This window comes from Octopus sinensis, linkage group LG5 (genome assembly GCF_006345805.1).
Source record: "Octopus sinensis linkage group LG5, ASM634580v1, whole genome shotgun sequence".
In the NCBI taxonomy this organism is placed as follows: domain Eukaryota; kingdom Metazoa; phylum Mollusca; class Cephalopoda; order Octopoda; family Octopodidae; genus Octopus; species Octopus sinensis.
Window position 1 is genome coordinate 30069166 of NC_043001.1, and position 16927 is coordinate 30086092.

Consider the following 16927-nt stretch of genomic DNA (forward strand, 5'->3'; position numbering starts at 1 on the left):
TTGTTTGTCCCTTCTGTGTTTAGCCCCTTGTGGTAGTAAAGAAATAGGTTTGACTAAGGACCAGCGAGCTAGGAGGCTGCACCAACTCCAATTTGATTAGACAAAGTTCCTACAGCTGGATGCCTTTCCTAATGCCAACCACTCCAAGAGTGGTGTGGGTGCTTTTACGTACCACCTGCATGGGGGCCAGTCAGGTGGTTCTGGCAACGACCAGGCTCAAAAGGTATTTTTTATGTGCACCCTGCATGGGAGCCAGTCCAGCGGCACTGGCAACGACCACACTCGAATGTTGCTTTTGTTGTTGTTGTTGATGTGGTGGTGGTGGTGGTGGTGCAGGAGGAGCAGCAGCAGCAGCAACAACAACCACATGACTAATTCAAGACTTCTTGAATAATTAAACATTTGACAGAATGATGATGATCATCATCGTTTAACGTCCGCTTTCCATGCTAGCATGAGTTGGACGATTTTGACTGAGGGCTGGCGAAACAGATGGCTGCACCAGGCTCCAATCTTGATCTGGCAGAGTTTCTACAGCTGGATGCCCTTCCTAACACCAACCACTCCGAGAGTGTAGTGGGTGCTTTTTACATGCCACCGGCACGGGGGCCAGTCAGGCGGTACTGGCAACGACCTCGCTCGAATCTTTTTACACATGCCACCGGCACAGGTGCCAGTAAAGCGATGTTGGTAACGATCACGCTCAGATCTGTATGCTAAAGAGTTGAATAGCTTGCAATAGTGAGCTCAAATCCTTTTATGGGATACAAGAGTGAAAGGAAGTATTAGGAGTATAGTAATATAATTGATTATCTGAGTCATGCAAAAAAAAATTGAGTGTTTCACTGATTCTTCTTGAATTTTTGGTATTCAGAAATCAACTATTATGATATACATCTATTGCTTCAAATACTGTTATTTGCTGATATATAATATGCTGATAATCATTAATCTATTTTTCAGGATTGCTCATCAAACAAAAAAAGAAGACGTGCACGGAGAAACTTTATTTTTGGAACTTCGTCGACAAGTACATTGTGCAGCCTATAACTTGCTTATAGCTATCATTTCTTGTACTCAAACGGATCTCAAGTTTTACAATGTCTTTCTGTTTGCTGAAAATGAAGAGAAAGTAAATATTAGTATTTATCTATAGCTAATACCAATAAAAGATTACTCTTTACTCTCTTTTCCTTTTTGACTGTGGCCATGCTGGAGCACCGCCTTTAGTCGAGCAAATCGACCCCAGGTTTTATGCTTTGTAAGCCGAGTACTTATTCTATCGGTCTCTTTTGCCGAACCACTAAGTTACAGAGATGTAAACACACCAGCATCGGCTGTCAAGCGATGTTGGGGGGGACAAACACAGATACACAAACACACACATTTATTTAATTTAATTTAATTTAATTTTTATTGGCTCAAAAGTAGAAGCAAGGCCCATGTAGGGGGACAGGGAGTTATGTACAAGTCATACAAAGAGTTCAGGCCATTTCCGGTCAAGAGAGACTTTGAACCGAGCGGTCATCGGCATCTTCACTATCTCGTCCGGCAGCTTATTCCACGGATCCGCAACCCGGACATATATACGACGGGCTTCTTTCAGTTTCTGTCTACCAAATTTACTCACAAGGCTTTGGTCGACCGGAGGCTATAGTAGAAGACACTTGCCCAAGATGCGACACAGTGGGACTGAACCCGGAACCATGTGGTTGGTAAGCAAGTTACTTGCCACACAGCCACTCCTATGCCTAGTTATTTTACCTTCTCTGTGAGTTGTTAGGAGTTGAAAGTTTAAGCAGCTCAGTTTGCATTTTTTCACGAGTTATATGACTTTCTTCTTGTTGTTGCCTTCATCTTCATCACACATTTGTTTTTTCCATACTCGCATGGTTTAGATGGGTCTTGCTACTTCTCTTAGTATTTATCATCTAGCACACATCAGCAGAGAAAGACTTATTGCAATCATCATTATTTTTTAGATTAACTATTTCTAGACTAGTAAGCGTTGATCATACTTATGGTTTTATTTGCACTGACATCCAGAATATAAAGATGGAAGGAATGCCTCTAAGCATTTGGCTAATGATTCTGCCTGCTCACTACTTTAAAGTCAACCTTGGTGGCATTTGAACTCAGAACATAAAAACAGAAGAGATATCATTAAACATTTTGCCAAGTGCGCTTATGGTTCTACCAGCTCGCTAATAAAGCCAATGTTGAATGCAGAAAGCTCTGTGCTCTGAAAAACACCTGTCCCATGTTCACATACCTGCCTAATAATTCGAACTGATCTAGGATAAAGAAAGCTCAAATCTACCATCTTGCTTTGTTGTAGCAGTTAATAAAGGTGCAGGAAGCCTGTTCTAAAAGAGAAATTTACCATAATCTTATGAAATAAAGTGAATATAATCAGTTCATGTGAAAGATTTGCATTCTAGACCCATCCAAACCATGGTGAAATGGCACCAAGTGATGTTGAAAATATTAATAGTATAAAAGTTATAATTTTCTTTATGGAAAACATTAAACCTATATAGAATTTAAGAATTTCTCTTGAACCATTTATATTGATGAAAATATGCTTGTTTTCTTTCTTTTTCTTTTTAGAAAGAATTTCTATTGGACAATATCATTGATAAAGAAAAAAAATATTCATTTCCTATTGTATTTGAGGTAAATGTTTATAACTTGCAGTTTTTAATCATTTGTGATAACAGTCTAGAATATTGGGTTGTCCAGAAAGTTCATGCCGATTTTTAAAGGAGATAAAAAGGTCAATAAATACCTACCTTTACTTTTTTAATCAACCAAATATGAACCATTTTGTTGCACAGTGCATCTCCATCTTTCCTTAAACCTGAAAATACCCTCTTCCCAGAACTGAGGTGGTTTCATGGCAAAGAATTCATCAAAGTATCTTTTTATGTTATCCAAGGAATTAAATTTTTACCATTAAAACTATTCTGCAGAGACCTGAATAAGCGGAAATCCAAAGGAGCAATATCTAGTGAATATGGAGGGTGGGGTAACACATCCCAGCCGAGCTGCACCAATTTTTGTCTGGTTCCCAAAGCATCAAGTGCCAAAAATGAACTTTCTTATCTTCCATGAAAAGATAGCTTAAACTGTGCTCTAAATGGAGGTGTAGTCAAATCCTATTTTATGGACTCAACTATGTTCTAAAATAAGTCGAAATGTAAGCTACTATAAATCGGCACGAACTTTCTGGACAACCTAATATTAACCCTTTCGTTACTATATTTCTGACCAAATTACACCCCTTATGTGTTTCAATTAATTTCTAACGTAATCATAAATTTAGTCTGGTTTCATTAAACAACTATAACTTTTTTATTTATCGATATATTAATCTGATTTTTGGAAGATAATTTAATGAAATATTCTCAACCAATTCTATACTATAATTTTTGTCACAAAGTGACTAATTGCAGGTAGATACAGGTAAATTCAACAAAATATAAAATTATAAAAATTTTGTTCAAACATCGCTATAGAAAATGGGTTATTAGCTAATATTCAATTGGGTATACAACAAAATTTTACGATAGAATTTGTTATTCTGGGTAACTTTCTGATACCCATAATAATATTTATGGCAAAATAGTCTTAATTTCATTTAAGGTTGTGGGAAATAACAAACTATCGTTTCTTTCGCTTTGTTTACATTTAGCGTAACAGTTCGTTTCTGCCGTAATGATTTCAAATAGGCTCATTCGAAAAAGTAAATAGAAATAGTCTAAGGCTTTACCCTTCTGGGAAAGTCTGTGGCTTGGTCCAGTTTCTTCAGAAAAATCACCGAAAGAAACAGTTTTTAAATTTTCACTCCATTCAGGTGCCAATTCGTTTTCTTTATCGCTATCGGAGATCTCAGATTCACTGTTTTCACTTTCGGAAAATGAAACATCAGATTCATTATCAAATACCACATGCTTTTTTTTTTCAGTCATAGAGTTAGATTTATGAAGGTCTTCAGTAGAAAATCCTTCGAATTCTGACTCGCTGCTTGATATAATGAAATTCGTATCCATTTTTTGTCAGAATTACAAATTTTGAAAACACAATAGGAACAAATTTCGGAAAAAAATCTCCCAAAATTCACGGAATTAAAATTACACTTCGATTATTGTACAAAACTGTAGTTGAACTGTTTACGAAGTATAATACGTGTTTTCACGAATGTACTGAAGAGATTTGCTCTGATATTCTCATTTAAATATGAATAGGTAAATTCGGGCGGCTTTGGGCAGTTTGGTCTCATAAAGCAAAATTTTTTTCGGGCGGCTTTGGGCGGTTTGGTAACGAAAGGGTTAAAAAAATTTTTCCTTTTAAAGTTTTGTATATTTATAAGTGTGTTTCCCTGTGGTGTATGAATGCGTGTGTAAATATAAAAATCTCTTAAAATAATCTATATAAATGAGAGTGTATATGGTTATGTATGTGTTTATCCCCAAAGGGGTGAAAGCATGCTGCTTAGTAGTTAGGGTGTTCAGCTCATTATCATAAGGTTGTGAGTTCAAAAACTGGTGGTACATTGTGTCCTCGGGTAAAACACTTTATTTCACATTACTCCAATCCACTCAGCTAGCAAAAATTGAGCAGTACCTATAATTCAAAGGGCCAGCTTTGTTTGTCACACTGAATGTCCCTGAGAACAACATTAAGAGTATGTGTATCTGTGGAGTGCTCGGGCACTTGCACATTGATTTCACAAGCATGCTGTTCTGTTGACCAGATTAACTGGAACCCTCGTCATCATAGCCGATAGAGTGCTAGTTATCCCTGAAAGGCTCTGAAATGGTACATCCTTGAGAAAAATGAATATATATATATATATGTAGAGGCGCAATGGCCTAGTGGTTTGGACAACGGACTCGCGGTCATAGGATCGCGGTTTTGATTCCCAGGCGGCGAGCTGGCAGAAGCGTTAGCACGCCGGGCGAAATGCTTTGCGGTATTTCGTCTGCTGCTACGTTGTGAGTTCAAATTCCGCCATGGTCGACTTTGCCTTTCATCCTTTCGGGGTCGATTAAATAAGTACCAGTTACGCACTGGGGTCGATATAATCGACTTAATCTGTTTGTCTGTCCTTGTTTGTCCTCTGTGTTTAGCCCCTTGTGGGTAGTAAAGAAATAAGTTTCGATTCCCAGACCGGGCGTTGTGAGTGTTTATTGAGCAAAAACACCTAAAGCTCCACGAGGCTCCGACAGGAGGTGGTGGCGATCCCTGCTGTACTCTTTCGCCACAACTTTCTCTCATTCTTTCTTCTATTGGCCTACTCGCTTAGCCAATGGGGTAGCATCATTTGAAGGCTAAAACAATGTGAAGCGCATTGTGACCAGCGATGTGTAGCAACATCTGATATCCTGGTCGGTCATGGTGATTATATATATATATATATATATATATATATATATACACTAGCTGAGCATCCTGTGGTTGCCAAGCAATTTTTACGATAGGATGCTTTCGCAGACTTTTGGAATAGTACACTCACATAAACTGGTTTTTCTTTATTTTGAAGGGGATTTTCATTTTTGTTTTCACCACACCCTTGCAGATGATGCAAGGAAGCTTTTTATGACAAAAGACATTTGAACATTTATGAATCCTCCCTTCCCCACTTCCAAACTAATTTTGTCCAATTTTTTGTTTTTGCACTATTCACTTGAAGCTTTTCAGTTAAAAAAAAAAAAAAGAATTTTTGAAAATTTGTAATTTTTTTAAATTCTGCACTCTGCCTTCTAGCCCACACAATGTGCCAATGGCAGTTGCTCAACCTTCTATAAATAGCAGCCAAATTGTTGTCAAACCATATTCTTCCTTCTTAAATAAAGGAAAGAAACAATAGGTAATGTAGTCCTACATACAACTATATGGATGGGTGGTCGTGACTGGAGTGTCTTTTATCAGCAGTCTGACCAATCAAGATTGACCTGAAATTAAACAATGACAACAGCCCCACACAGCACTTCACCCAACCTTTTTATCAAATAGTAGCCCTCTGGTATTCCCTCCCTGTATAAACTTTTTCCCTATAGGCAAACAAGCTGAACAAGATGGTATTTTGCTACACTGATCTGGAAGGGCCTGCTAAGGTTATGAGTACCACCTCTCCTCCTTAAAAGTGAGAATGCAGCAAATAAGAAAATTATACATAGATATTTAAAAAATGACTGGTTACCTATAGAAAAAAATTAACTTTGAATGACAATGCTTTGTATTTGAGCATATACAGTATAGTTATGCAAATTTAATCAGATTATCATCTCAAATAAAGTTAATGTAAGTCCTTATAATATTGCAGAAATTAAAAGATCTTAGTAAATAGTTCTTTCTTCCTTTCTTAACAGATGCAACCAAAAAAGAAAACTATCTTCCACACGCTTCAGAAAGAAATAAAGCAGAAAGTTGTGGCAGATGCCAGTCAATCTGCCTCGTATCATCTCAGTTCACTGTATTTAGAAAACAGCAGTTTGAGTGTTGATATTGGTCGATATGATTATCTCTCATCAAATGCTGAACATCAAGTAAGTTGATTATACATATTCTCATATATTCCATATTTTAATAATAATAATAATAATAATAATAATAATAATAAATGCTCTGATGCAGTACCAGGCCGTGGTTCTCATGGCTTCTGATCTTAACTGATTGGAAGTGTTATCATGTACCTCTGTGTGAAAAGTCTGGTTGCATCCAAAAAAATATATATTATGAAACAAAAGTAAACACAAAATTTGTTACACGAATCTGTTACCACCACAACAGTCAACTATTTGACGCTGAACACGAGTTTGATGTTGAATACATCCACGAATTTTCCACTCAGATAGCTCTTCCCAAGACTGCAAGACGGCTTTGTGCAATTTATGCCTCGTTGTAGGGTTTTTCAGTTCAACTTTATCAGCCAAAACTTTGAAAACGCCTTCATCTAATGGATTCCACGTGTAAACATGTGTTGAATAGAAGTCACTGAACAAATCTTAATTAACTGTGTTGTCAATTGTATGCACCTGACATATGCTAACGTGTATGCAGCCAGACTTTTCACACAGAGGATACATTGTTTTGTCTTGGTATAACAGATAGGCTACAGCAAATATTCTACTCAATACCACAGATTTGCTTCTCAGTTGTTTGACCTTAATCAGTTGAGCATGTCCCTTAGTGGCTGACGATATGTGCATCTCTGATCACGAGTAGAAGTAGTGGGGGAGAATCATAGCCATGTCACCTCTTGAAACATGGTTGTTTTGTTCAACATCCTTAAACAACCCTTATTCAGGGACCTTTTGAGAAGACAAGAAGAAAATTCTAACTGGACCCCACCTGCAAGCTCATGTGCTGTTTATCTTGATATGAGATCACCATGTCATGCACATACGGTTGTGATGCATGTGCCTGGTGTTCCCTTATCAGATGGGCAGTCATGATGGGTATACTGCGCTTTGTATATTTTACCCCAGTGTCACTTTGCTGGCATGCACTGCACTCTAACTCAACAACAACAACAATAATAATAATAATAATAATAATAATCCTTTCTACTATAGGCACAAGGCCTGCCTGACTGGCTCCTGTGCCAGTGGCACATAAAAAGCACCCACTACACTCTCAGAGTGATTGGCATTAAGAAGGGCATCCAGCTGTAGAAATTCTGCCTGACCAGATTGGAGCTTGCTCCCCAGACCTCAGTCAAAGCATCCAACCCATGCCAACATGGAAAACGGACGTTAATCAATGATGAGGATGATGATATATATATAGGTGCAGGAATGGCTTTGTGGTAAATAACTTGCTTACCAACCACATGGTTCAAGGTTCAGTCCCACTGCGTGGCACCTTGGGCAAATGTCTTCTACTATAGCCTCAGGCTGACCAAAGCCTTGTGAGTAGATTTGATAGACAGAAACTGAAAGAAGCCCATTGTATATATATATATATATATATGTATGTATGTGTGTATATGTCTGTGTTTGTCATCTCAACATCACTTAACAACCTATTCAGTTCTTAATGGGAGCCAATGCCCTCATAGAACGATACACTTGCATTTCATTTTTGGCTTTCACTTGCCAACTATTTTAGAAGCGCTGAATGTGTATCATATGATGCAGACAAGAAAGTGATATTTTCGAATGCAGTATTGCTGTTAAAACAGCAGAAAAATTGGGCAGTATTACCCTTACAAGGCAGAAATAGTTCTCAACAAACAGCCATTATATATTACTTTTTCTAAGTGACAATCTATCTGATATTCTTATTTTCTTTTACAGGAGATTGCTTCAATTTCTGAAAAAGAAAATTCTGCAAATTCCTCAGCCATATCTGAAGAAAAAGTAATAACAATGCGATATTTTTCATATGTTTAACCCTTTAGTGTTTAAACCGGCCATATCAGGCCAAAATTGTCTTCTTGTTATATGCTCAAACCAGCCAGCTCTGACCTCTCACACCTACCCTACAAAGTCATTCTAAAAATAAACAGAGGCATCATCAAAATCTCAGAGTTACAAGATGCTGTACAATTAATTAAAAAACAATGTGATTAAACAGGCTTTACATTTGACAAAGTAATCTGAATACTAAAGGGTTAAGTTATGTTGTATATTTTACTTAAGTATTATTTCTTCCAAAGGTTTAGCACCATTCGAGCGTGACCGTTACCAGTGTCGCCTTACTGGCACTTTTGTCAGTGTGCAGGTCATATGTGAAAAAAAAAAAAACATGATTTTTTCGTGGTCGTTGCCAGTACCACCTGACTGGCCCTCATGCCGGTGGCACATAAAAGCACCCACTACACTCTCGGAGTGGTTGGCGTTAGGAAGGGCATCCAGCAATAGAAACTCTGCCAGATCAAGATTGGAACCTGATGCAGCCATCTGCTTCTCCAGTCCTCAGTCAAATCGTCCAACCCATGTTAGCATGGAAAGCAGACGTTAAACGATGATGATGGTGATGACAGTGGTGGTGGTGGCGGTGGTGGCAGCGCCGATGATGATGATGGTGATGATGATGTAAAATTTTCTGAAGTGTTGCTAAATGTTTGACTACTTTTACATATCAGAAATGACTGAAACAACCGTACCAACTGTACATTAACTATCTAAGCAATACATGTTTCAGCCTTTAACATGATGAACTTCTGTTTTTGATCTCCAGTCCATATGATAGTAATTTTTAAAATTTTTAATGGCTTAACCAGAAGAGAGCTTCCAAAACTTGTGAGAGGTCAGAAGTTAATCAAAGACTTGGTCTGAATGCTTACAACAGTGAAGAATTCACTATAAGTACCCAAGTTATATATCTTATCTTAAAACTAAATCTATGATAATTATTCCACTACCTTTTGGAAACTTCTTTTCATCATTTTCACCTCAGGGACTACATCATACTTTGAAGTAAATCTTAGTCATAAAACTTCCGTCCATTATTTACTAATAGGGATATACAGTACTAAATGAATACAAATGATATTAAAATTTTAATGAAGAAGATTAAAAAAAGTACCACTAAAACCTAGAGAGAAATGGATTGATTAAATCTGATTTGTTGTAAGAGAATTTAAAGTATATTTATTTCTTTATTGCCCACAAGGGGCTAAACATAGAGGGGACAAACAAGGACAGACAAAGGGATTAAGTCGATTACATCAACCCCAGTGTGTAACTGATACTTAATTTATCGACCCCGAGAGGATGAAAGGCAAAGTCGACCTCGGTGGAATTTGAACTCAGAACGTAGCAGCAGACAAAATACCTATTTCTTTACTACCCACAAGGGGCTAAACACAGAGAGGACAAACAAGGACAGACAAAGGGGTTAAGCCGATTACATTGACCCCAGTGTGTAACTGGTACTTATTTAATCAACCCTGAAAGGATGAAAAGCAAAGTTGACCTCGGTGGAATTTGAACTCAGAACGTAACAGCAGACGAAATACCACTAAGCATTTCACCCAGCATGCAAATGATTCTGCCAGCTCGCCGCCTTAAAGTATATTCTATAATTACAGATGATAAAAGAATACCATTGAGGACTTGGCACAACAGCTCCTGTTTTGCATTAAGATATTACACTCACAGAGTGGTTGGTTACACTCACTGAGTGGTTGGTACACTCACGGAGTGGTTGGCTACACTCACAGAGTGGTTGGCTACACTCATGGAGTGGTTGGCTACACTCACGGAGTGGATGGCTCTTACACTCACGGAGTGGTTGGCATTAGGAAAGGCATCCAGCTGTAGAAAACTGCCAGATCAAACTGATGCTTGGTGCAGCCTCCTGGCTTCCCAGACCCCGGTCGAACCGTCCAACCCATGCTAGCATGGAAAAAGGACGTTAAACGATGATGATGATGATGATAAAATTGATGTGATATTGGGATTTAATACCAATAGTCATATTACTGAAGAGTCAGTCATTAGATTTTCTTCTCCCACTTTCAGCCAAATTTTGATCTCTGGGATGAGAATATAAATGAATTAAAAACAGAACAATATTAATACAGTGGAGGTTATAATGTGGTTATTTATCATATTTCATATTTTTGCTAGGCTTAATTTCTGCATGAGTCAATTCACATTCAATTGACTGGCAGTTTTATTTAAAAAATCATTGTCTATCTATTGTTGTAACAGTTCTTGAGTTTTATTGTGATAGTTGATTACAACTCCAAATATTATTACTTTCAGATAATAGATTATGCTCTTGAAATGGATGAAATTAATCAAAGTGAATGCATGTTACCCGTGGTAGCTGTTCTAAAACATATGTACCAGCAGAATATCACCCCCAAAGAAAACAAGGTATGTATTTTATATTTTTAAAAAAGCCACTTGTTTGATACAAGATCAGCTTTATCTCTCATAATCTGTGACTGAGCATTTTTTACTATATATTTCTATATTCCTAGACTATTTCCTTTTGATGGGAATCCATATGAACAATAAACATTAGACTAGAGGGAATCTCTACATGAGCCAAGGGGAGAGACTCAACACAGTTGCATGACCTGCTAGAAATAGCAGTTAAATCCATTTCAAATCACACGCTGCCACTTTTAGAAAAGACATAAGATAATGTATGTCTTTAAAAAAGACTAGATGGTCACTGGCAGAATAATTTTCACCATAGGTCTGCTCAGTCAAGGCAGGCTTAGGGATTAACATCAACAAACATAACGAGCTATAACTCACATTATAATTTTCCTTCTCGAGCCATGCCAGGCTCATAAGGGCCGGTTTCCCGGTTTCAGTGGCATATAAATTCCCCACCTGGATGGGACGCCAGTCCATCGCAGGATTACTAATTTTTTACCAGCTGAGTGGACTGGAGCAACGTGAAAAGAAGTGTTTTGCTCAAGAACACGACGCACCGCCCGGTCCAGGAATCGAAACCACAACCTTACGATCATGAGTTCAACACCCTAACCACTAAGCCACGTGCCTCCGCTATAACTCACATTAGGAATATAAGACCTATCAGGATAGGCTCAAGTTGTGTTAAAAGTTCCAGTTATGGATGTGTTTATCTCAACTCTATTCATTTTGGCTATTGAAGCCATTATAAAAAAATTAAGAATTAGATGCTTGTAAGAAATCCTGTATATAGTGACTTATTTCTAACCTGTTTTTAATAGGGATGCAAATAAGATTTTTTTTCGTTCATATTTTTACTGAACGTACTTATAGAAAAAAATCTTCTTACAGAGCTTCTACTATGATATATAGTAATATTGTATATTAGTAATATAAACACAGAGATTGTACAAACTGAATCTTTGATAATAATTTTATATTCTGAAAAATATATTTTGTACATAACAAAATTAATATCTCCTGTACAACTTGTTAAACATTGGTCCAGCCTATGTTTATTATGTTAGAAAATAAGATATTCTTTGTCTCTACAGTTGCTGGAAGTGAGATTACTTGAAGAAGCATTCTGAGTGAAAGTATTCATAAAGGCCTATTGGATGCATTGATATCGATTTGAAATTTGATGCATTCTTTTTTTAATGTTGATACATGACCCATGCTGGTGACACATAAAAGGCACCTGTGCCAGTGACATTTAAAAGCACTCGTGCCAGTGACCCTGTACACTCTGTGGAGTGGTTGGCATTAGGAAGGGCATCCAGCCATAGAATCCAAGCAACAACAAACTGGAGCCTGGTGCAGCTCCCTGGTTTACTAACTCCAGTCAGACCATCTTACCCATGCCAGCATGGAAAACAGATTCTAAATGATGATGATGATGATGATAACCCACTCTTCTAAGGTTTACTATAAGGGGCATTGTCATGTGGTATGTAATAAAGGGAATAGAGAACTAGAAATGTTTAAGAATTACTCATCATAACTGCAATGTTTAGTTTGGTATACTCTCTTTTCTCTTTACTCTTTTACTTGTTTCAGCCATTTAACTGTGGCCATGCTGGAGCACCGCCTTTAGTCGAGCAAATCAACCCCAGGACTTATTCTTTGTAAGCCTAGTACTTATTCTATCGGTCTCTTTTGCCGAACCGCTAAGTTACGGGGATGTAAATACACCAGCATCAGTTGTCAAGTAATGTCTGGGGTACAAACACAGACGCACAAACATATACACACACATACATATATATATATATATATATATATCCGTCCAACCCATGCTAGCATGGAAAACGGATGTTAAACGATGATGATGATATATATATATATATATATATATATAATATATATATATATATATATATATATATATATATATATATATACACACACATATATACGACGGGCTTCTTTCAGTTTCCGTCTACCTAATCCACTCGGAAGGCTTTGGTTGGCCGAGGCTATAGTAGAAGACACTTGCCCAAGGTGCCCCGCAGTGGGACTGAACCCGGAACCATGTGGTTGGTAAGCAAGCTACTTACTACACAGCCACTCCTGTGCCTATACTATGTTATAGTATTGTTGAATATATTGTCAGCATTTATGTCTATTGAATTTTCTATATTTATTTCGTAGGAGATGCCTCCTTGGATGAATTACCTTCGTAAAAAATTTATTGCATCTTCAACACACCTAAATATAAAACTGTTTATTGCTAAGCTAATTGTTAATACTGCTGAGGTAAGTTGTGTTAAATACAATATAATGTTTTGCAGTTAATGTGAATAATAGATGAATAAATATTTTTTTTTAATTTCTTTAGAATATATTAAAATTATTTCTAATATCCGTGATTATGTAGTCACAGGTATTCAATCATCACTTTAAATTAATGGAAATGAAAATAAATGCCTAGTTTCTTTCCAGTTGATTACAATATGGAAACCTATATCATGTATTTAGTTCAAAACAATTTGTAATTGTGATCAAGTGTATCAAATGTGTGTGCACGCATGCACACAAACACACACAGATACATACATATATTTCTTTACTGCTCACAAGGGGCTAAACATAGAGGGGACAAACAAGGACAGACGAAGGGATTGAGTCGATTATATCGCCCCCAATGTGAAACTGGTACTTTATTTATCGACCCCAAAAGGATGAAAGGCAAAGTTGACCTCGGCGGAATTTGAACTCAGAACGTAACGACAGACGAAATACCGCTAAGCATTTCGCCCGGCGCGCTAACGATTCTGCCAGCTCGCCGCCTTGATACATACATAGACTGGCATTTGGAAGGGCATCCAGCTGTAAAAGCCATGCCAAAACTGACCTCACCCATGTTGGTACCACTTAAAAAGCACTCAGTCCAATCTGCAGGCTGGTTGCTTAGGAAGGGCATCCAACAGTAAAAACCTTGGCAAAACAAACATCAAAGCATGGTGCAGTCTTCTGCCTAACCAGCTCCTGTCAAACTGTCCAACTCATACCAGCATGGAAAGCAAACGTTGAATGATGATGAAGATATATATATATATATATATATATATATGGAAAACGGACGTTAAACGATGATGATGATGATATATATATATCATCATCATCATCGTTTAACGTCCGTTCTCCATGCTAGCATGGGTTGGACGGTTCGACCGGGGATCTGGGAAGCCAGAAGGCTGCACCAGGCTCCGGTCTTATCTGGCAATGTTTCTACAGCTGGATGCCCTTCCTAACGCCAACCACTCCGTGAGTGTAGTGGGTGCTTTTTACGTGCCACCTGCACTGGTGCCAGGCGAGGCTGGCATTGGCCACGGTCGGATTGGTGCTTTTTACGTGCCACCTGCACGGAAGCCAGTCGAGGCAGCACTGGCTTCGGCCACGATTCGGATGGTGTTTTTTACGTGACACCGACACGGAAGCCAGTCGAGGCAGCGCTGGCATCGGCCACGATTCGGATAGTGCTTTTTACATATCTCCAGTCCAGGGGTCCTGGCATCTGCCGGGTGCCCGTCATAGGATTGGTTCAATTCCAATTTCGATTTCACTTGCCCCAACAGGTCTTCGCAAGCAAAATTCTTTTTGGGGACAGTGGATCTCAAAGTACATAGAGCTATAAATAATAGCATCTACTGGTGGCGGCGAAGAAGAAGAATTGGAAACATGAAACTCAGAGTTACAATTCCAAAGGGTTTTACTTCTAATTAAATATACACCCTCTACACAATTATAATTCAGAAAGTTTTGGTTTTTTCAAAATATGAATATCACTAAGATCTGCTTATGATTAAATATTTTCCCTTAATGCAGTTTTCTAAATTGATTCGCTACCTTTCAGTTTGCATTAATTACAAATTTATCATTTAATGATTATTTCAGATTTTTGAAAAATATGCTTCATTTTGGGTGTTGCCACTCTCTGAATTCATTATCCTTGGAAATTTTGAAGAAAAAGGCATCAATTATTTTGTTCTTGATATTATTGTGATGATTCTGAGCTGGGGTGAACATTCAATTCCTGGTGTAAGTAGTTCTTAGTTTTCAAATTGTACATGCTTCTATGATAATAATGCAAAATTCTGTCTGTCTGGGGCCCCTGTATCTAAGTCTACATTTGCTTTGCGTAGACATATTATACATTTTTGGAATCGGGATGACCCTGAGATTGAAAATCTGCCCTTCATTTGGTTCTTGGACATCTAGCATTAAGATCTGATTTTTAAAGCATTTGGGTTGCTATTTCTAGCGAGTAAAGCTTGGCTGATTCATGCCATCTTGGTTGGCATTTGTCAGATGACGTCAGAGATCAAGGGGGAGATAAATGACATATACTTCATTAATTTTAGGTCAAGATAAGAAGTTTGGGACAAATTGGCCAACAGTTGGAATTCGAATTGGGACTGAAACAATGGAATGATTGTCTTACAGAATTAATTCTCACCCATCCTTAACCCCTGATCAAACACCACCGGTGTCTGAGCTAGTGATATAAAAATGGCTTTTACAAAATAAGTTTCACATATAAAGCCTTGTATGTGCTTAAATATTTCAGTAGGGAAAGAAGATTGATGTGAGATATAGACATTACAAATTACATATGAGAGAAATAATAAGGTGGCTTATGAGTAGCTCATTAACGACAGCTGGTGCAAAAGTCTATCACTTGTGAAATTGAAATAAATGTAAACTAAACAAATATTACAGAAAACACGCTTGTCTCAATATTCTGTCGTTTAGGCAGGTGACACACCAATATCTTCTAGGCAAGACATGTATAGTAATCTAGGTAATTTTTCTTTTTTTTTTCATAAGAATCTATTGAAATTAAGCATTTCAAGTAAATGAATGGTCCATCACTCTTATAGTATTGTCATTGTATTGTGGTGAATTATACCAGTTTGAAATATTTAATATTCAGAGCAGCCTTTACATGGCCATTTAGCCTGGAGAAAAATCAGTTACATATCTCACCAGTACATTACTGCTGTCACTGAATAGGAAGGGCACTAGATAATATAATAAACTTTACCTGTGAAAACATGGTGGTCGTGATTAGAGTGCCTTTAAACAAAGGTCTCCTCAACTAGCTCTGACCTAGGGCTAAGCAACGGCTATAACAACTAACTTAGCACTAGATAGATTGAAAGTAATACCTTGACCCCTTGATACAACATGGGTAATAAGGTAGAAACTACCATCCTTTCAGCTGGTTGTCTGACAACCTGTTCATTCTATCATCTGTGCTCTTGAAACAAATTCTTAACCATAAAGTGTTAACAATATTTATTCCATTTTAGGCTTCTTTTTTTTTTATCATAATTTAGAAAAATATCAGAAAATGTTTTATAAATATTTAAAATTTAACAATATTTTTATCAATACCTGCTATTCTCAACAAATTCTTAACCATAAAATATTAACAAATTCTTAACCATAAAGTATTAACAATATTTATTCCATTTTAGGCTTCTTTTTTTTTTATCCTAATTTAAAAAATATCAGAAAATGTTATAAATATTTAAAATTTAACAATATTTTTTATCAATACCTGCTACTTCTCAACAAATTCTTAACCATAAAATATTAACAAATTCTTAACCATAAAGTGTTAACAATATTTATTCCATTTTAGGCTTCTTTTTTTTTTATCCTAATTTAGAAAAATATCAGAAAATGTTTTATAAATATTTAAAATTTAACAATATTTTTTATCAATACCTGCTACTTCTCAACAAATTCTTAACCATAAAATATTAACAAATTCTTAACCATAAAGTATTAACAATATTATTCCATTTTAGGCTTCTTTTTTTTTATCCTAATTTAGAAAAATATCAGAAAATGTTTTATAAATATTTAAAATTTAACAATATGTTTTTTATACCTGCTACTTCTCAACAAATTCTTAACCATAAAATATTAACAAATTCTTAACCATAAAGTGTTAACAATATTATTCCATTTTAGGCTTCTTTTTTTTTATCCTAATTTAGAAAAATATCAGAAAATGTTTTATAAAT

At 36.8% G+C, this 16927-nt stretch overlaps 1 protein-coding gene across 2 annotated transcripts in view; it reads left to right on the plus strand.

The window, feature by feature from the left end:
* Positions 1-16927, plus strand: part of LOC115211686 (DNA-dependent protein kinase catalytic subunit) — a 266170-nt gene that overhangs the window by 139112 nt on the left and 110131 nt on the right. For both annotated transcript variants that reach the window (XM_029780332.2, XM_036503287.1), the window contains exons 48-54: positions 964-1132; positions 2611-2676; positions 6375-6551; positions 8304-8366; positions 10722-10835; positions 13041-13145; positions 14787-14930. In XM_029780332.2, coding sequence (XP_029636192.2) covers positions 964-1132; positions 2611-2676; positions 6375-6551; positions 8304-8366; positions 10722-10835; positions 13041-13145; positions 14787-14930 — 838 coding nt within the window. The remainder of the gene's footprint in view (positions 1-963; positions 1133-2610; positions 2677-6374; positions 6552-8303; positions 8367-10721; positions 10836-13040; positions 13146-14786; positions 14931-16927) is intronic.